The sequence below is a fragment of the Anopheles merus genome, chromosome 2R, assembly GCF_017562075.2.
Source record: "Anopheles merus strain MAF chromosome 2R, AmerM5.1, whole genome shotgun sequence".
In the NCBI taxonomy this organism is placed as follows: Eukaryota; Metazoa; Arthropoda; class Insecta; order Diptera; family Culicidae; genus Anopheles; species Anopheles merus.
Window position 1 is genome coordinate 16413885 of NC_054082.1, and position 18575 is coordinate 16432459.

Consider the following 18575-nt stretch of genomic DNA (forward strand, 5'->3'; position numbering starts at 1 on the left):
TTGTTCAACGAGTTTAATAAACAAAAAAATAATAATTATTAATATATTTCCTTCAAATCGACAACATGTTCAACAGGATGGATTTGATTACCGTAACATTTGGTTTGGTGGTAAAAATAAAGGGTGGAAGAACCAGCAAGCAAAACAGTCGAATCAGCTCTCTGGTCAGGGTTAGGTTGGACACTTTTTCCACCTGATAAACGCGTCGCAGCACCGCGTTTCTTCCTTAGATATTCTCCAGTGAGAATTTTACACATTGCTGGGAAACTTCCGCGTTCTGGCAAACCTGGCGCTGGAATTGCCCTTACGAACCGGAATTCTTCAACCCCTTCTCAATACATTGCGTACACCGCCATCAAGTGCACGTCTTACATACACGTTGTTACAGCCTAGTTCCAAGATCGGTTTGGGAAGGACACAATCTAAACACAGCTGCAACGGTCCTTGGGAAGTTGTTAAAGGTAACTTCAGACCTTTCTACCATGAGAGCTGGCAGACTGCCGACAGTAGCGGCAAACGTTGAGCTATATATTTGATGCAATCACAACTTTAGTTCTAGCGATGCATAACTCCATGCTAAAAATATCATAATTCCAGAGATCCTGTCCAGCAAGCGATCTCATCGCATTAGACAGAGAGATGCGTGCGAGAGTACGTTGTTAGAAGAGAGAGAGAGATACGCGCTCAATCGTTGAGTCTCATGATCTTATGAACACGGTCTTCTCATCTTATATAAAATCGAAAATCGCCACAATGACGTGAGAGTAAACATTCAGCGAGAGAGAGAAAGAAAGCGGTGAGAGCAGAGCTCTCTTAGCAACGCGCGTTGCTGCGAAAGGACTTGCTCCATGCACCACTGCCCAAGCGAGTCAACACGCTCGAAAGTAGCAAGGAAAGTAGAAATGAAGTAGCCTTCTACTTCCCGTTCTACTTTTGTTGCTTAAAATCAGAAGAATGTAGAACATCTGGGTTCCAGGAAAGAGCAAAAAATGAGTTCTCTCGTGTACACCCCACACACACGCACGCGACGACTCACTCTCACGCGTACTCTTGTTCTACGCCCCTCCTCCTTCTCACTCGCCCCACAGATCTATTTTTAGAACATCATTCACTTCCATCGACGGCGGTCGATGTGACGATGTGTGTCGTCGCGTGTGTGTTGTCGATTTGGTCAGAAAAACTTTTTTCTTCAGACCAAATATCTCTGACTTGGAGCGTCGGCGTTCCGATTGAACCATCGCGACTTTGATCAGTGCGCGCGGTTAAAACGACCTTTTGTATTATGTTGTATGTAGCGTGCGCGCCAAAATTGTAAGAGTGCGCGGAGAGTGAATGTGGTTTTTTGGGGGTGGGGGAATGAGATACAGAGACAAATTTCGCTACACATTAACACATACATTCTCACTGCACGGGTTGAACTGCGAATACTCAGTTCTGAGAGAATATAGTCGAGCGCTCGCGCATGAGTGCAAGCAAGCGCGGAATAGAGGATAGAGGGAGACAAACGATTATTTTGCTCCAAGCTTTCTACTTTTGTCCCGTTGGGTGCTAGCCTGCGGGTAATGAGGGCAATGGTTACTTAGATTTTTTGTTTACACAAACCGATTTGAAATCACATGGTGTTGAATATAAAGATTTTTTTTATAACTGAGGATGCAAATTAGCAAACTGATGATGTTGTGTCGTACCTCATACCCCTTCCCATTATAAATGAAGTTATTCAAGACAATAAAAAAAAATCTTTTTTGGAAACATGCAAATTAAATTTATTGTTAAATGGTTGATATTCCAATTAAATCAATCATTCATTAAGCCAGTATAGTTGGCTTTATGCACCTTAAGCACCTCGAGTACTACATACACCGTCGTCATCGGCAGATAAGTGTGGTACATAATATCCTGTAAAACGGGTTGCAATACCCAGGACGTCGAACATGTACACTTCCTAAAATCTTCTTTTATATGGCGTAACGTCCTACGCGGACATGCCGGCCTATACAGGCTTTCGAGACTTAATTCATTACCACGTAGCCGGATATTCAATCCTTGCTACGGGCGGACGGTCCATTCTGGGTTTGAACCCATGACGGGCATGTTATTAAGTCGTTCGAGTTGACGACCACGTACCACGGGACCGCCCCAAATCTACTACTCCCTCAAATCTACTACTCCCTCAAATCTACTACTCCACAATATTGGTTGAGTCAGGACAAGGAAAATGCATGACAATAAGAGGCGGATGTAGTCGAGAGACCATAAGCGGCCATATGCTAAAAAGCCTTGCTGAAATTCCGAGCAACAAAGCGGCGGATGTTGATGGCTTGAAAGATAAAATTGAATTTGTAACGGTTTGCTCGCGTGCGGGAAGAACTATTTATTTCAAGATGTCCTTCCGGAACAAAGCACTAAAGGGAGAGATGGTTCATTGCGCAACATGACTGCAACATACTGCGCGTTCGGTGAGACAACCGTGCGCACTGCATTTAACCGGATCATCATCAACTGTAGAATGATTCTCAATGAAACTATGCTTACTGTAGCCTGCCCAAGAGGGCTGTATCTATTAAGAGTGATGACGATATCTACCATGTGATGCTATCACCGTACAATGGTGTTGATTAAGAACAACCCCGTTATAATTAAGGACACGTCAAATTAGAACCAAAATCTGAACGATATGGGCGGCAAGAGTAAATAAAATAGTTTGCAAGTAAACGCGAATTTAGTTAATTGATCTGGGAAGGCTATAACAATGTTGAACCATTCTTTTGTATAACAGTATAGATCGGAATATAAGAACTACACTTTTGGAATGGTTTCATGAGGGGATATGTTCACTGTTGAAATTTTATATTTGGCGCACCAATAACAATTGTCTCAAACATAAATACCAAATCCATTTAATACTTCAAAACCAGTTTCAGGATAATAAAATAAAATTTAGATGGTGTTTTTGGAAATGCCCCGCATAAAATTAAAGACCGAGAAAATTTACATTGAAATTGTTTTAAGCATCTATTAATTATTGACCTGACCTGACGTATGAAACATAAGTCGAAAAAATGAATAGAAATAGAATTCGAACTACGTGCGATATCATATTTTTGTATTTCAATCTTACATTTATGGGCACAAAAAAGAGAAGATGGATTGAAGCAGAAGTGAGCATTTCAAAAATTGTATGTTTTTAAGTACGCAGTTGGGATTGGATCTAAACATGTTGTAAATGTATTAGCGGCACCCTAATTTTTTAATCCACTGCACATCAATACGTTATTCAATGAACACGTTGTGGAGGTTACTACTAAAAAATAATAATCAAAATACTATACGTTTGCGTCAACAGAGGCATGGAACGTATCAGTTTGAAAATTACAAAATTGCGTGACTTGGCTCAAAAGTAGATATTGGCTCATCGATATTCAACGTTTCTGCAAAGTTCAGTTCTTACTGTAAACTGTCCAGGAAGTTACAAGGTTAACACATTTGTCACCCCAAATGCATTAACGTATAAGAACAAGTAGGAGTTATGGTTGTTGCAACGTGTAGAGTTTGAAAATAATTCGAAATTTGAGGACATCCGGTAGATTTTACCGGGCCTTAACTAGTATGAATAGAAACAAGAGGGGATAGCTTTTACTCTATTCCCTTTGAGACGCATTTTATGAATGACGCTACGCAGCTAATGTGCCGAGATAGCTCGACTGTGGTGAAAAATGTTGCCTTCATTTTTAATATTTTTAGTGTATAGTTTAGAAGCGCATAAAGCCAGTAGGCTCTATGCCTCTTTAATTAAAAAAAATGCGTACATTTTTTTGTAAAAATAAAAGTAAAATCCTGCACACACATACTCGACCTTACCTGTAATAGTCGATATCCAACGCTACTCTTCAAGCCAGACGTGTTATGCTCTGGTCCGCTTACCAGCATGTAAAGTTGAGCTGTATGGCAAATGCCTGCCGATTAAACATTCATCACCTGTGGCACTGTACTACCAACCGCGAATATCAACTCATGTCCCTTGATCTCACACCCTCCTAAATCAACGTACACTGTCGATCGACACTAGATATCGCCAATGATACACAGAACACTTTAAAAACTACGAAACGAAAACCCTTCTATGTGATATTCAAGCACACTACACGGGACTACTGCACAAAATACTTTCTTTCCCTTTCAACCACTGCGGGGCAGGTGTTCGCTGCTAACACAATTAGAAGTAAAACTTTCCCAACACAAACGGAGTGGGGTAGCTTGCTCTAGAGCAAGTGAAGAGGAACCATTATTTCATCCCTTTTTTTCGGTATTATTTCGAAAACGCAACACTCGCACACACCGGTTCATACACACTGACACACAATTACTCACTCACGCACCCAATTGCTTTTGCCGGTATTCAACTTTTATTTCCACTTGCCCTGGTTGCACCTAAAATCCATAACGTTCATCGAACCACCGACTCTAATGGACAAAGAATGTCTTGGATTCCCGCGTTCACTAGAGATACTAACGAGCGTACTACCATCGAATACGCACAGCACTCACACACCGCTCGGTGCCAGTGGCAAATCGCTACTGTATACCGTCAGCTGTAGGCTTTCTTCGCCCTCGCCGAGCAGGAAAACTGTCGGAAAACCTGCGCGCTCGGGAAAACTCGGCTCCAGCTGTTTCGTTCCACCGTCTTCGTGGGGTCCGGTGTTTGTTTTGACAGTTCACACGCATCGCTCGGGAAATGGTCCGAAAAGTGGCAGCAATGTGTAGTGGTGTGCGAAAATTCTCCCATTTTCCGGTGTCGGATGTTGATACACACCCACCGGAGGAATGAAAAAAAAAATCGCCATTCGTGTAAAATGGTCAGCGATGCAGTAACATGTTCACGAAATGTCGAGTATGCGCTACCTTGGCAATGTGCCCCAGCCTTCTTTCAGTATGACATTGATGGATATGTGTCATTTCCTTTATGCACCCAGTGTTTCAACGTGAAGTGTGATTATTGCTAACGAGCCGTAATTATTGGCAGTAGCAAAATATTGACTCTACCCGGATGGTTTTGCAAGAACCATTCACCCGACAGTTGCCGACAACAGTTACAACGGCATGCAGCATTACGATGGATCGCATGCGCCAGGACAACGGTTACGGGTAACACACAGCCGTTATGCGTCTTGTAACCTTATTTCTTGCAACCAACGCACCAACCCGCTGCGCTGGTCGTTCTAGAGCGCGAGTTTGGCCGCGTTTCATTCGGAAAGAAATATACTAAAAACAGACAAACACACACACACACACACACACACACACACACACACACACACACACACACACACACACACACACACACACACACCCACTCGCGTATGAATTCTAATGTCATCGGGCAAGGCCAGTACGCCACGCGTTTCTCATTTGCTTACCGATGATTCTGCCCCAAACAGCGCTTCCATTCCCACACAACATCTAGATACTCGATTTGGGGAAAGTCGATCAGATCGCTTACGCAAATAAACGCGCCCGGCGTGGAAACCGTTTATTACCGTTTGTTTACAGTAGAGCAGTCTCTTTATTTCGCTTAATTCTACACCGAACGCTCGGTTGGCAACTCTTTCATGGGAAGAGAAGATGGGCAGAACAGAAACGAGGGAAGATTTGTGCACGCAAGCAACTCGCGAGACGTGCGTGCGTGTGCTCCGACACCTTCGCCGGGACTGTGCTACGATCACCGGGCAAAACCGGTGATCGAAGTTGACTAGAGAGTGAGAAAAGGTATCGCCGACACCAGCGCTGGTTAGCGTATTTCGTTGGCCCAAAAGTCTTTCACCATGTCGGCCGCCTTCTCGCCGATCATAAACACCACTGCGTTGGTGTGCGATGCCGGTATGGTTGGTATGATCGATGCGTCGACGACACGCAGCCCCTGGATGCCGTACACCTGCAGCTGCGGATTGACGACCGCTTCCGGATCGGTCACAGGGCCCATCTTGCACGTACCGCACTGCAAACAAACACACCGATGATCAAGCAGTCCTTCAACTTCTGCGCTAATACGATTTCCCCATACCTGATGCTGCAACGTACTACCGATACGTCTGATGGCACACTCCCAATACTCATCGCTTCGGAAGCGATGCTGCTCACAGCCGTAAAACGGTGTACTGTGCAACCGTGCCCCAACGTCACGGAAGCTGCGAGATTCAATCAGATCGACCGTCAGCTTGACGCCTTCCCGCAGCACGAGCAGATCGTCATAGTCCGCAAAGAAGTTACCCTCCATACGGGGCCAATGGAACGGATTGATGCTTTTGAGCGAGATGCGACCACGACTCTTCGGCCGCATCAGAACCGGTGAGACCGAAAACGCATGCTTTCCAAGGATCGAGCCGTACGTGCTGTGGTAGAACTGGTCCGTAAAGCCGATCGTTGCCCGCAGCGTACCCGACTCATCGTTGTTGTAAGCACCTGTGCCCATGACCAGCTCAATGTCCGGATAATCGGAGGCTGTTGAGTAAAGGAGAAGTAAGGCAATTACACTATTTTGCTATACCGACATCGGAAGACATTCCACTTACGCGTGAAGCTAATGTTAGTCTTTACAAAAGCGACACCCTCCGCACCGCCCGGAGAGGTGAATGGACCCCGGCCATGTACCAGATAGTCGATAATGGGGCGCGGCGAACGCATGTCTCGTTCCCGTACCGTCACCGGTTGGTTCACCGGGAACACCAACCCTGGCAGATTCAAATGGTCCTGCATGTTATACCCTACCGGTAGATCCTGCACCACGGGAATGCCCATCTCCTTCAGGTGCTCCCTGGGGCCGACACCGGACAGCATCAGCAGCTGCGGCGAGGCAATAGCACCCGCCGCCAGGATCACTTCCTTACGCGCTCTTATCACATACCGCCGTCGACGCTTGATGAACTCCACACCGTACGCTTGCTTCGTTACCGGATCAATCAGCACTTTGGTGACGCGGGAGTACATTGATATGTCCAGGTTGGGACGCCTTGAGGCCGGTACGAGGTAAGCCTTGGACGCACTGCATCGACGTCCTCTGCGCATGGTCGCTTGCGCTTTACCGAAACCGAGTTGAATTTCCCCGTTCGGATCTGTCTCCATGTACCCGAAGTCACGACCCGCCTCAATGAACCGCTTCAACAGGGGTGTCTCAAATTGAGACTCTTCCACGTCGACCAATCCCGCCGTAGAGCGGTACGGGGAGTGTCGCAGTTCGGGAATCTGCACACGTTCCGACTTCTTGAAGTACTGCAGCACCTCACGATAGCCCCAGCCAGGGTTGCCCGCCTGCTCCCAACCGTCGTAATCGCTCCGGTGACCACGTGTGTAGATGAGGAAGTTGATGAGGCTGGTGCCACCGAGACCGCGCCCTTTAGGCCAATTGCAGACGCCTCCCTTCAGCCCCAAACAGGCACCCTTCATCGGGTCAGCCTTGTAGCCCCAGTTGTAACCTAAAAGTATAGAAAATCGCAAGCGAGTTTTAGGATCTGTCCATCATGCTCAGTATTCAAGGTCATTTCACTTTCAGGGTGTTCCAAGTCACTTTCGAATGCAAAAATTGTTATTCACCGCGTGGGAAAAGTTATTCCACATCACTCTAATATTTCATTTTCATCACAATAATTTTTAATTTCTTCAGCATGATTTTCAACACTTCATGGGTCTATTTCCATCAATGTTTCACAGAGGCTTTAGGCTAGATCCCATCACCCGGTTCATCAATGTTTAACGTTAAAGTGTTGAAAATCATACTGAAGGAATTAAAAATTATTATAACGGAAATGAAATATCAGATTGATGTGGATTAACATTTTTAACATATCTCAAAGAAACTCAATAAAGCTTGAGAAGTGTTGAACATCATGTGGAAGAACAGAAAAAAATATTATGATGTTGAAAAACATCTCGCAAGCAGTGAAAAATGTTGCACACATTGGAAATTGACTCGGAAACCCTTGTAATAACAGTTTCATTGATGCAACATCAACCCCAGCCTGCTTGATCATTGAAGGGTTGGCACCATTCAAAAGCTTCACTGAATGGAGCTTACACAGAGCACTACAACTGTTGCGGCAACGCATGCGCTGCAGTTGCGCGTGACACGTGCAACTGCGGCACCATCAACCCTTCATGTTGCACGCGTATGAAAGAGAAAGGTGAATGCGTTTCCGCGAATCACGTGAATAGTCACGGGAGGGGGAACTTATTTTTAGAAACCCCTGAATGGGCCCCTGTTAACAATCGCTAGAAGCGCGATGGCCGCGACGCTGCATATATAGACGTTCCAACTGGCACGTTCGCAGGGTAGTCTGCTGTTCTCATGGTTCAAAGGGGGGAGTTACCTTACACAACTCACAAACCATATAGCGGTACATGTCGTATTAACTATATAAAAACTGTTATCAAAGCAGTCTAATGAAAAACGCGCCCTTCTCTTCGCTGAGATGTGGAACAAAACACTCCAAACAGAAAATTGAAACGAAAACTCATAACCAGCTCGCATCTAACTGCGGTCCTGTATGGAAAAAACAACAAAGCCTGTCCAAACAAATGCAAAAATGTGTGGCTGGAATAATTTCAAGTAATAAGTTCGTTACGAGAAAAAATCAAATGACCAGAGAATAGATTCGACTATCTTTTTTGATTTTGATATTGCGCTTCAGCCAACGTTGCTTTAATTTTGTTTACTGATTTGCAGGCAAATTTATATTGTTGTAGTTGATGTTTCTATTTAACAACTTCCAACTTCCAGCTGATTCTATGAATTTGATACTGAAAATGTTAAAGTTCGCTACGAAGCTTCAGTCTGCACGTACATATTTCAGAAAGTATGTTTGTAAACATTCTAAAATCAGATTTGTTTTCTTTGGCATTGATTCATAGGATTTAGGATCATTTTCTTTTTGTCTAATTGTAGAAATTGTTTCAACTGTTTCAATTGATCAATAATTGGTTATTAAGGGTGGTATTTTATATGCTTGGTGGTATTAGTGCGTTTTGCTTATTTTGTAATGCTGCATTTTATCTTATTTTTATGACAAACTTTATCCCCTTTTTATTGATTTTTGGAAATGATAGATTCATGGTTTTAGCTATACAGGCAAAAGTATCTTAACAGAATACTACTTTGCACCATCAAGAACCAATTTTTTGATATAAGCAATAATATCAAGAACATTTAATTGAAAAATGATTCAGTTTTCTTATTTGGAGTATTGTAATGAAAGAACCCAAAAAATTTCAATTAATGAAATCTTTGCAAAGAATCAATAAATAAACACACTTCAAGGGCAACCATTAATGTCTCATAAATTATACTTAAGCAATATTTATCCCATGTCGTATCACATATATGCCCTCAGGGCACACACGAACAATCGAAACGATGATCATGATTCAAACTTTGTGCCCCAGTTTCTTTTGTTTTCATACAGCTGCAAGCCGTGATGGCAGATAGTTTTGAGGTAGAAACGGAACAGCCCAAGGCATCTCCCAAAACCAGACTACAACTCACCAGAATAGACACCAGAAATAAGCACCACATCTCTATCGAACGTTAAGCTCAAACGTAATGGGACCCATTAGTCGAAATATCCGCTCCAACCTACCTGTAATGCTGGTCAGGCCAGCCGTCAGCGGTACCTCGGTCAGCATGTTACCTTCCTTGCCCGCCTCCAGCAACAGCACGTTCCAGTCCCGTACCTCGGACAATCGGTTGGCCATCACGGATCCACCCGAACCGGCACCGATGATGATGAAATCGTACTCCTTCCGGAAAACCTTTGTGTCCGGTATGCGGGGCGTACCATTGTTGAACAGGACGCTGGTTTCATCGAAAAGTGTTTGAAAGAAGGTGTCATCGTGGCCATCCGCTAGTAGATTCGGGGTCGTAAGGATAAACAAGACCAACCAAATGGGTGACTGTAAAGAAGAAAAACGATCACAGTTGGGTTTTAGTTACTGTGCAATTATTGATAAAACAATTATTGACATTTACAGGAAGTAGTAAATCAAATCTCTTTATTGTATGGCGTCACTCCCAAACCCGTTTCCAAAACTTCTTCCGGCGCTATCGGCTTCAACAGCCTTGTCTCCGCTATAACTTTGATTTGATACACGGAACCGGCACATTGACCGTGGATATTTTTAATGAATTTCCTTTCCGCAGATGGGACACAGCTAAGAGAGCATCTGCCCTGATACCTTCCCTCTGCCCGGCACGGTACAGCATTGTAAGCTGACGTAGGAAAACATTTACATGCAAACGAGGCTCGATCGATGAAACGCCCATGTAAAATGCATCCCATACATCACGACCTTACTGCTTGAGCACCACCGTTTGTGGCCATTATCATCATCGGCGTCGAGCTGTCCATTAACGATTTATCAAACGTCCTTGCAAGACGCGTGCATGCGAAGCAGACCCACACGCCTACAGGTGACAGGTAGCGCATACAATCCTTTCCGGCTGATGTACGAACCCCGACGCTTCTTGAAACTGTATCAAGGTTAGCTACCCTTTTGTATCGGAGGGATGACGTTGGTTTGAAGGAAAAAGAGTGACTAACATTAAGCGACCCCGAAAACCCTCGTGCGTTATCCGGTGAGAGTGATTTGTTGCAGACATAACCTTTTTCTGAAGCCTTTTATTTTTAGTTCATGCTGAATTATCGACCCCTTCTTTTTAGTGAAAAGGTGATTCCAAAAAAAATCAAACATTTTTGTAGGAAGGTCAAACATTGCAAACTCAATTGTTTTATCAATGGAATGGATGGATCAATGGATGGTTTGCTACAGACGTTGCAGCTAAATTTTACTTCATATCTTTACAGCCTATAAGCAATAAGCACCAATGACTATTGGGAAAGTGCAGGTTTCAAAATTAGTGAATTCCAAACACTGAATGAATAATTTAATGAACAGGCATAAAAAAAATTACCCTTTTAATGCCGAATTTGAAAGGTTGAGTAAAGTCTGCTAAATTGGAATGTATTTTCGGTGATGCAAACAATGGCGTAATTGATTTAAACATATTCCCATTACATTGGAACATAATGTCATAAGAATGAGTAAAAAGAGGAATATGCACTCTTTAAAATCAACCAATGGAGTAACCAGGTCAATCGAAGATTTTCATGTTCGCTGATTTACGACTTAATATCATACTCGGACTGGGTTCCAACGCCACATGAAACCAACAAACTAATCCCATAAAAAAAACGCATTTATAAAAGGATAAGTTGTGGGTGATCACCGACACAATAAAAAAGCGCTAGGCATAACGAGCCTTGAGTCTCATGTAGACATCACCATCCGTTCATTGAAACTATGCCTCTGTCGCACAGCACACACACACACACTCTACTGACCCATTGCCATTGATCCGCAACCGATCGCGACTTCCCAATTTCGCCACCCAACTGTGGGTTAACGTAACCGACTCACCTTGAACTTACTTTACCGGCACGGCTACGACCGACCAGCGACCACGAGCAGAGGTCTGGCCAAATTTCAGCCCTCCCCCCGAACGCCCGCCAACCCGCCCGATTGCGGCTGCGGATTGAGAGGTTTTGCGATATTATGTAACGCCTGTGAGATATTAAGCGCTGCAAGCCATTTGATTTGTCATCTTTGCTGAATAATTCATTCAATTTCGTGTGGACATTGCTCGTGTGAAATCACAACAGCAACAACAAAAAAAAACATAGTAAATTTCATCCAATTAGGACACTCTAAATACGGGTACAAACAAAAGCAAACTGCAGCCCGATTCAACCATCCATAGCGTTGGGGCGCGTCATACTCAACCGGCAAAAAAAAAAAGGTGGACCAACACAACAGCATTTGGTGTCTTTGTTTTTTTTTTTTTGTAATTGATCGGTTATCGAGCAAATTTGCTTAGGGACGTTAATTGGTTGCGCCAACAACGAGCCTAGGCCGGTGGATGCGGTGGTTACGGTTAAACTGCTCCGGCCCGGTCAAAGCCCGCTCGGCTCACGCCCGCTTGGGTGGTTGAAGCGAAGGAAGTGAATCATTACCAGCCATTTGACAGCGCCGGCCTTGACCGTCAACCGGTGCCGGCGTTACGCCTCTAGATGACGAAGCGTTTCGTGGTGGCTGTTGTGGGGCTGTGGCCCCTGTTTAAAGTGCTGTTTTTCTACACACGCAAAGGATATTTTTACTAGTGGTAAATTAAAGAAAGCTCTAGAACAAAATCATTAGATTTTCTGTAAACAATTTTCTTACACTCCTTTCTCTTCCATCCACTACAGCCATGCAAACACTCCAGTTTTCCCGCATTAGCAGTCGGTTGGGGTTGTTTTAAGCAGGATTTATATAACCCGCGGGCAAATAAACCCAATCAAACCGGGATAATAACGGATCAGAATAAGTAGCTTTGCGTCATCGAGCCTAATAACCCCCCCTGCATAAGCCCAGCCTCCTCGGCGATCCTTTCCACTCGACACACGCTCGGCAAAGGGCTGGCCGTGTGTGCGCACCTTTCGCGCATTAAAAATATTTCGCCATAATAACACCATAACTCCCCCCCCCCCCCCCCCCCCGCGTCACCTATTGCTGCTCGGTACGGGTCTATGCAAAACTTGGCGTCTGCATAAATTATACCCAACAAATGTCCACCCCGTACAGCGCCCTAATTATCTTGTGCGTGTGGTATTATCCGATCGGAGATCGGTTGCTCCGCAGAGCCAACCAACGTGAGGGGTTTGGAGGGAATTCCTTCTAGCGCCGCACGGTTTCCGAGTGTGACAATTAAAGTGCCACGGTTCGACAATGCGCAGCGCGCGACCAGCGCAGCGATCGAGCGGGGATCGATTATAAAACGAAGCACTTGCATTTTTAATGTCGGATATTAGCAAACACACTCCGAAAGACACACAACGCACGCGCACCTCATACCAGCAATGGTCGCTTGATTAGAACTGTGTTTGATTTAATTGTGCACGTTTCGTACGGGGACGATTAATAGCGTTTAATAGCCGAAAAAGTGTTGCCAATCGTGTAGAAACATTCATCGGCGATCGTTTAAATAAATGACAAACCTTAAGAGCGAACAAACAGGAATCCGTTTCGATTCGTTTACGTCAAACCGTTTGCCATGCTGACGCATTTAGTCGTTAGGATTATTCCATTCGCACCAATATAGAATGATGTTTTATCTTGTGAAATATCACACACAATATTTTAGAAGGGGAAGTTTTTTTCCCAAAAGGAAGACACAACAAGGGGAATCATCAGTACTTTGCCTTTTGCGTAGCTGCGTCAACGAGCGTCGGAAAACGCTTGATCGCGCCAACAACCAAGGGTGGATTTCATTCGGTTGACGTAAAACACGAAAAGGTGGCCGCTCCGTGCTTGCCGGACTGGATTGCAAATTTTCGGAAATACCCTAAACCTGTTCTTTCTCCTTTGTCGTGTCGCACCCGCGGTCTAAGCTGTTCATCGTGAAATGGAAAGGAAATTAAGAACGCGAGAGAAGAATTTTGGTTTGGTCCCACCGGTTGCCTGTGAATTGATGTAAATTGATGCGACGACTCTGACGTAACAGGCTTATCGGCAGGGCGATAGGAACGACAGTCATTGCTAAGTGTTATTTTATGTTAATAGTGCTCGTTTCTCATAAAAATCTATGTTTTTAGTTTCTATAATGAGGACAGGCTATGCTATATAAAGCGAACGAAGGTGCCTTAAACGCAGCAATACCTTAACATGGATGTTTTAGGCCCTCCTGCCACTCACATCATGCCATCAACATCCGCAAAATTATTGCATGGTTTCACCAAAAAAAAAAACAATCCCCTATCAAACTGTTACATAAAAAAACGACAATGCCCCTTGGCAAGAGATGGCAAACAATATTCCGAATATAAAACGATACGTTCAACGGCACGATATATTGCATCATTTATGTATGCTACAGATACTTGCGGAATGTGTGTATCTCTCTCTCTTTCTCTCTTTTGCTCAATTTATACCCTCACCTAGCTTAGCAAAAGCGCCTAAAAGCTTCCAAACATCGATCGAATGATTAGCTTAATGACAATCTAACACAAACCAAAACCACAAAGCGCCGCCAGTTTTGCTGCGGCAATGCGTTATTGAATGAAAGACAACACGCACGATAACTGACACTCGGCAAGGAAACGGCCTGGGGGAAAGACCACAGTGGCAACAGACCTTGCCCTTCATTCGCTCGATAAACATCTTCCATCGAAATGCAGCCACCGGTGTTCTGGTGACCAAAGTGCTGGCATCCACGTCGCTCTATCCCACGGCTTCGGCGCATTCTATAAAAGTGATCAAACGAAGGAAAAAACCACACACGCACACAGAAGAGACCTTTGGATCGGTCCCTTGTACGACCTTCCCCTTGGCTTTGTCACGTAGGCGTCCGGTTTCTGGGGGTTTTTGTGTATATATGTTCGGCCGGCCATGCAGATGCATACTAAACTAATCGAAGCTCGTTTGTCACTATTTGCACTACGCACCGATGGGCACTCGTGACGCTAGTGACGCTCTACACGCTGCGAAGGCTACTCGCTCGAGAACCTGTTTACCTGGGCCGCGGGCAAACAGGCACCTGCCGAGTTGGTGAGAAGCAAAAAAAAAAACACTTTTCACTTGCACATTATAAATGCAGCTCTGGTTGCACATTAGAAGCTTCTACAACATTGTCAACATGTTGTACGCGATTTCAGTTCTGGGTACACCCTATACGTGAACTGCAAGCCGATTGCCAACTCTCCGCATTTCGATGCAAAAATCATTCGCATTTGCAAGATTTCATTCGATGTCACAGCTTTGAATCAATTCCCCGACGCTGACGCTATCAGCCGCAACCACACCTTGATCGTTTTGGATGATTAATCTTCTTCTTAAAGCTGTCCGACTCGGTGAACACGACCAGACACTGGCCACCCCTAAAACCGAAAAGGCCATCAAAGGTCGCCCACGGTAGTTGGCTCGCTTAATTCGTCAACAGCGTCCCACAATTAATCACACTCCGCGTCCTGTCTGCCGATTTTGCGACACTATGATCGTTGGAATTGACAGAAATTCCGTTTGACAGCGAATCCTCAGCGAGCTGCGTTGGTTTGATGCAGCAGCGCTCGATTTGGGCGAGTTGTGTGGGAATTCATATTGCCCATGCCATGTGTGCCTGCTCTATCCCCAGACATGCCGTTACGGAAACCAGTCCAGTTAAGAGCTGAGCCGAAATGGCGATCGGGGATTCAAGGTGATCAACGGGCTGCTCGATCGTATGCAGAAATATTACACACACACACATGCACAGCTTCATTCTAGGTCGTTGGGGACAAACGGAGCAGAAAACGAATGAAAGTGCGAAACCACGTTGCACGAGACACGCTAAAAGCGGGTAGGACTGTCTGTGGATCGTTCTTTCGCTGCCCTTTCGCTCACGCGCTGGTGCATTGGCGGTGGCATAGCGCTAAGAAAACAAGCTCAAGGTAAACCGATGCAGTCAATTATGGTGCATTCCATCTGTTTGTAAGACGTCACGAGGTGCATTTCGTCGGTGAAGGTGTCGTCTGTTTCTGGACATGTATCATAAACAGTTGTTGGTGTACAATTCACTTTTTTTACCAAAATAAACTGCAACGAGTGAATGTGCTCCAAATCCGTTTCCCCGTAGCCTTGGGAAGGCAATAAACGGGAAAAGATCGGTGATCGGTTTGTAGGCAATACTTTTAATTGATACATTTTCGTTCGGTCCAGATTTCTGAGATATTTACCTAGTTACAACTTGCAAGACACTTGATCATGATCAATCTTTTTCTCCAGCGTCAGCCAGCTCATTAGCAAACTTCTGCCCCAATCTCCTAACGATGACTTCAAAGAAAGCAAACAAAAGTGCGGTCCATTCGGACACCGGACGCAGGTGCGATTCTTCACAGACAGACTCTTATTTGCTACAGTAATGCATGTGTGCTCATGCAGTAATTAGCCGGTCTCATGGTACAGTCGTCAACTCGTACGACTTAACAACATGCCCGTCATGGGTTCAAGCCCCAAATAGACCGTGCCGCCATACGTAGGACTGACTATCCTGCTATGGGGGGAAATCAATAAGTCACTGAAAGCCAACCCCACAAGTGGGTTGACCGGCATCGGTTGTTGAGCCAAAGAAGAAGAAGAAGAATGCATGTGTGCGCCCATATGTTACGGCTTAACCTTCAAGCCATCACAGACAGCCAAAATTGGCACAAATGCACACGCTGGCCGATTTCCGGCAAAGCCGGTTTGGTCTGCCTATTTACCCGCTAAGGACAATGGCTAATGGATGGTAAAACAGCACCCTCGTGTCAGTTTTAGCCCCCTCTCCCACCTTTTCGGGACACGCACACATTCGTACACACAGAGGGGCAAATTAGATTTCGTGCAAATAATGACCGCGAATGGCGATCGACCATTCCGTGCCGATGATCGATTGCTTCTGATGTCATCTCGTTGCTCTAGCTCTAATTAATGGGGAAGCTCGGTCTCTTGTCTTGTTTAGGCAAATAGACTGAGGCTAGAAAAAAACAAGCCAAAACCGGATGGCTAATTATAATCTATTAAAGGGACTGTTTAAGCCTCTAATAGATTTCGCGGGTGTCTCTGAGATGAAAATTAATTAATTTCCTTCAACAACGCCCCGAGGGCACTCGGCACAGCACAGCTCTGCTGGCAAATATCACGAACCATTTCGTGCCACACTTCGGCAAACACTTCAACTGAAGTCAGTTCTTCAGTGTTACCACCTTTCCTGCAGCCTCCGCCAATGTTAAGTAAGCGGTGGATCGCGCCCGACTACTTTATCACACTTGACGACTCCCCACCGAACCCATTTCTTCCACTCGGCACGGTCAACGGACCATTGCCGCACGGACACACACAATGTCGGCCGATTCACATCGATTGATGTGCGGCAGCATAAATTTTCTCCTCCCATAAACAACACACCAAGAGCAGCAACAGCAAACGCTCCATTGCGACAGCCGCACGGCACGCTTCTGCTTTCGATTGCTGCTGTTGTGTTGCTGTTTGGAGTGTCCCAAAAGTCTGCAAGTCGCTCAAGGTTAGGTCAACGGATGGGGCAGGTTTTTTTTTTGTTTTCTCTAGTGACGATTAGACACCTCCATCCTCGGTTGTTGTTGTTGACGTTGTTGTGCACTGAGATGGGAGATACACCTCGGGAACAGTAACACATTCATTCATCCCGCACGGCCCGGGTCTTTCCGATGTAATGGTGCGGTGAATAATTTGCATCGCAATTACAACGCATATGAAAGACGATGCGGCCATCCACACGCACTGGCAAGGCAGGACACATGCTGCGAGAGGAACTCTATCGGTGAAGCTGTTTGACAACAGGTCGTAGCTGCAAATGACATTCCCACCGATGGGGTGACGACAAAACAACCCCAACAATAGTGCGCTGATTGCGATTTGCTCCTCCTGTACAATTGATGCTATTTACAGATTTCAATACCAACTCATCTCCGCAGCGTGTGTTTGGTTGGTGGTTCCTCTTTTTTTTTGTAGATGTAATCTTTGTAATCTGTTTTCAAATCACACCTTCTGCGGCATTCGCTCGTACTAGTTGAAGCTCGTTCGCGTTGTACAGGTGGGCAGGGCAGGGATGCAAAAATTAGCACCCATTTAGCACTCGCTGCTCCAAACGTTCTAGCCAGAATTGGTGACGGTGTGCAAAAACCCACCAAATCATCCCTGAGAGATCCATGATGTGATGGATCACTTTTTGGATTGTAACGTCTCGATCGATTGAACGAAACGAGTGGTTTTGCAAAACTGTTCCATACATAGAAATTGAAGAAATCAACTCCGTTAAACTGTATCAACACTTTTCGCAAGCGCCGTATCGATCAGCACGATACACGAAATTGCAGCACTCGAAGAAATTTCCATACCTCACAACATACTTTTTCCTCATATCGTCGTGCACGCTTGTTTCTTTACACAATTGAATTAAATCGTGTTTAAAAAAGGTTTGCAACAAATTGGTCCGCCAAACAGCTTTCGGCTTTCCGTGCGGTATCGGCCATGCCGCGCCACCCTTTTTTTTTGCCCCTATGCCAAGGCAATGTTCTACGCCTTCGCACGCACCAGCGAACACGCGCAAAGTCTTGTGTGTTTACACTATTGAGGAAACGCACTTGGCGCCTGTTTGCTGATAGGCAAGGCAATGCACGAGCTCGTCACATTCTTTCCACGGTGTTGCGGATTTGGCTGTCCCACGAAAGGGGGCTTGTGTTCTCCAAACAGCAAGCGAAAAGATAACAAACTTCTTAGCTGGTTAGAAATTTTATCTCAAATATACTTATGGCTAACTCAATCTTACAATCTATTCGCACACACAAACTTTCGTACCATTTTTGCTGTACACCGTTTCATTTGCACGAGCCGCGAGAAGATCTTGTTCACTTTTCCTGTTCACTTTTCTCTCTTGTTTGCCGAACGCGACGGAGCTCTCTTATCAACTGACACGAAATATGTGACCAACCATTTCACAACAA

General features: G+C 45.0%; 2 protein-coding genes across 2 annotated transcripts in view; both read right to left on the reverse strand.

The window, feature by feature from the left end:
- LOC121588175 overlaps window positions 1-4585 on the reverse strand; it is a 60541-nt gene extending 55956 nt beyond the window's left edge. Inside the window, exon 1 of the mRNA XM_041905849.1 lies at window positions 3862-4585. The gene's annotated coding sequence lies outside the window, so the exon portion shown is untranslated. The remainder of the gene's footprint in view (window positions 1-3861) is intronic.
- Window positions 4586-5478: 893 nt separating this feature from the next.
- On the reverse strand, window positions 5479-18575 carry LOC121590088 (glucose dehydrogenase [FAD, quinone]-like). Its single transcript, XM_041909476.1, has 5 exons — window positions 18430-18575; window positions 9627-9939; window positions 6570-7469; window positions 6062-6498; window positions 5479-5995 (listed from the first exon to the last, which is right to left on the reverse strand). The coding sequence occupies exons 1-5, from the start codon at window positions 18451-18453 to the stop codon at window positions 5789-5791; spliced, it is 1881 nt and encodes a 626-aa protein (XP_041765410.1). The 5' UTR covers window positions 18454-18575; the 3' UTR covers window positions 5479-5788.

Bases quoted from the DNA above. Each gene is read 5' to 3' on its own strand.
- LOC121590088 (XM_041909476.1), bottom strand. From the start codon at position 18,453: ATGAAACGGTGTACAGCAAAAATG. The intron at 9,940-18,429 runs GTACGAAAGTTT...TCTTCTTTACAG, and splicing joins AACGGTGTACAGCAAAAATG to TCACCCATTTGGTTGGTCTT. The intron at 6,499-6,569 runs GTAAGTGGAATG...TTTACTCAACAG, and splicing joins GACTAACATTAGCTTCACGC to CCTCCGATTATCCGGACATT.